Source organism: Corvus brachyrhynchos, unplaced genomic scaffold (assembly GCF_000691975.1).
Source record: "Corvus brachyrhynchos isolate BGI_N302 unplaced genomic scaffold, ASM69197v1 scaffold162, whole genome shotgun sequence".
NCBI classification, from domain to species: domain Eukaryota; kingdom Metazoa; phylum Chordata; class Aves; order Passeriformes; family Corvidae; genus Corvus; species Corvus brachyrhynchos.
This window is the reverse complement of record NW_008236696.1, coordinates 4697912-4699905: the sequence shown is the minus strand read 5'-3', so window position 1 is coordinate 4699905 and position 1994 is coordinate 4697912. Positions and strand designations below refer to the sequence as shown.

The following is a 1994-nucleotide window of genomic DNA, read 5'->3' as shown; positions in this document are numbered from 1 at the left end:
TATTGGAAAAGATAAAGTAGATACTTGTTTCTGAGATGCCATTTCAGATCTGTGAAGAATGATGGCTTACCTTCCTGAAATTCCCACGCCTGGAAATCTCTTCCTCTCAGATTTGCAAATCTACTAAGACTAAAATGCAGTACTTGAATAAAAATATTCATCAAATCAAATTCAACAGCTTTCTTAATAAATATTCAAGATCCTTAACTAATATTCAGTAGTATTATTTCTCCATTTAGACTCAAATCACTTTAGTGGGAAATCTGACTGTGCCAGCCCAAACCTGTGCTCACATTCTTTCTTCAGTTCATCCTGTTTGTTTTACAGCCAGAGGTTAATAGCCCACACAAATGGGCATCATTCATTTAAAAGGCCTCTGGCTGCTGTTGCGTGTCTATCTGAACTGCAAACACAAGAAATATCCTCAGTATTTTCTATCCACCATGGGTAGACAGAACTTGAGAGCATTAGGATAGGCTGAGAGTGGAACTGCATTTTTATAATTTAGCTGCGATTGTGGTAGGTTGTACTATTTCTACAGATAATATTGCCCGGGCAGATGCTACCACAGCAAGACTTAAGGTATATACAGTCTTTGAGATGTTCCCTTTATGGATATTCTAGATGGTTCTAGGCAATTTACAACAGTCTAGACGAGTGAAGGGTTGAGTTTTTCAAGCACTGCCTTCATTTCATATATAATCACTATGGAAACAAATTGCAAAGTGATACACATAAACCATATAAAGTTGGCACAAAATTATTGCTTACAATTTATATTACTTGCTTCCATAAGAAATACTGATGAATAGATTACTGTAGAACTTGAAAAGGGCATTAAAAGGATCGATATTTTTTCTACCACAGTATGAAAGCCTTAGGCATGATCATGGAATCGGTTTGCACAGTAACAGTTCTCTTAGTGCTTGATTTTGGACTGCACTAACCTTTAAATCATTCTTGACAGGATTTTTCGTGGACACCGCTGTACTGCGACCTGCAGCACATCACAGCACCGTACTTTCTGCAGCACCCGAGGACCACCTAACCTGTCTCCTACAAATACTCCTGCATCCCCTTCAGGAATGATCCACCCTTAGCGCCTCGGGACAAGTTTGCGGGATTCAGCCACGGGCCCGCCGGCCTGCACTGTGTGTGAGCCCGGGGCTGAGCAGGGCCGAGCAGCCCTCAGAGGCGCCTCCATCTGCTCCCCTCGCCTCAGGGCCTCTCCGTGAGCTGCTAGCGCTGCCCCTCATGACCAACGCTGCTACGGCCCCCGGGAGCGCACGGGGACAGCCCGAGGTGTGTTTCGCCTGTCAGGGAGGAGAAGGAGACGGGAGCCATTTCTGTGTGCGGATGGGGCAGACGCGCGGCCACCGGCCCCCGCCCGAGGAAGCCTCTTTCTCTCTCTTCTGTCCCCAGCCACTGCCGCAGGGCCGCTCGCTGTCCCCTCAGCCAAGCCGAGCCGACACCGCCATGACCCCCTCCCTCCCCGCGCTGCAGCAGAGGCCAGGCCGGGAAACCCCGTGCGCGCGGGGGGGAGGGGGAGGCAGAGGGAGGAAGGAGTGGGGCGCTGTGACGCACTCAATGGTGCAATATCCTTCCGCGCCCTGGAAAAAAAAGTAGTTCCATGTTCAACTTAACCTCGCAGACCCGAGAGGTTCATACACAACCTTCGGATTAACTCAGACAGTCGCGTGACGGGACTCTCTTAGGACAGAGGGCTTAATCCGGGGGGGGTTCGTGCTTTTTTGGTTGTGGCATGAGATATATATCCATGCGCAGAGCAGAGCGCAACGAGTCCGGCAGCAGGGCGGGTATATAAGGCGGGCGCCGCGTAGGGCTTGCCTTTTCAGTTGAGGACAGAGCTGGTGGTCGGAACATGTCAGGGGGCTCCGCGGATTATAGCAGGTATGGCGGGGGGCCTGGGTCCTTTCCTCATTTGGGGCCTCCGTGGATTATGTGGGGGCGGCCGGCGAGAGAGGAAAAAGTCT

At 49.9% G+C, this 1994-nt stretch overlaps 1 protein-coding gene across 1 annotated transcript in view; it reads left to right on the top strand.

The window, feature by feature from the left end:
• Positions 1-1548: 1548 nt before the first annotated feature.
• EIF4A2 (eukaryotic translation initiation factor 4A2) overlaps positions 1549-1994 on the top strand; it is a 7231-nt gene continuing 6785 nt past the window's right edge. The window contains exon 1 of the mRNA XM_008644511.2: positions 1549-1911. Coding sequence (XP_008642733.1) covers positions 1883-1911 — 29 coding nt within the window. The 5' untranslated portion in view covers positions 1549-1882. The remainder of the gene's footprint in view (positions 1912-1994) is intronic.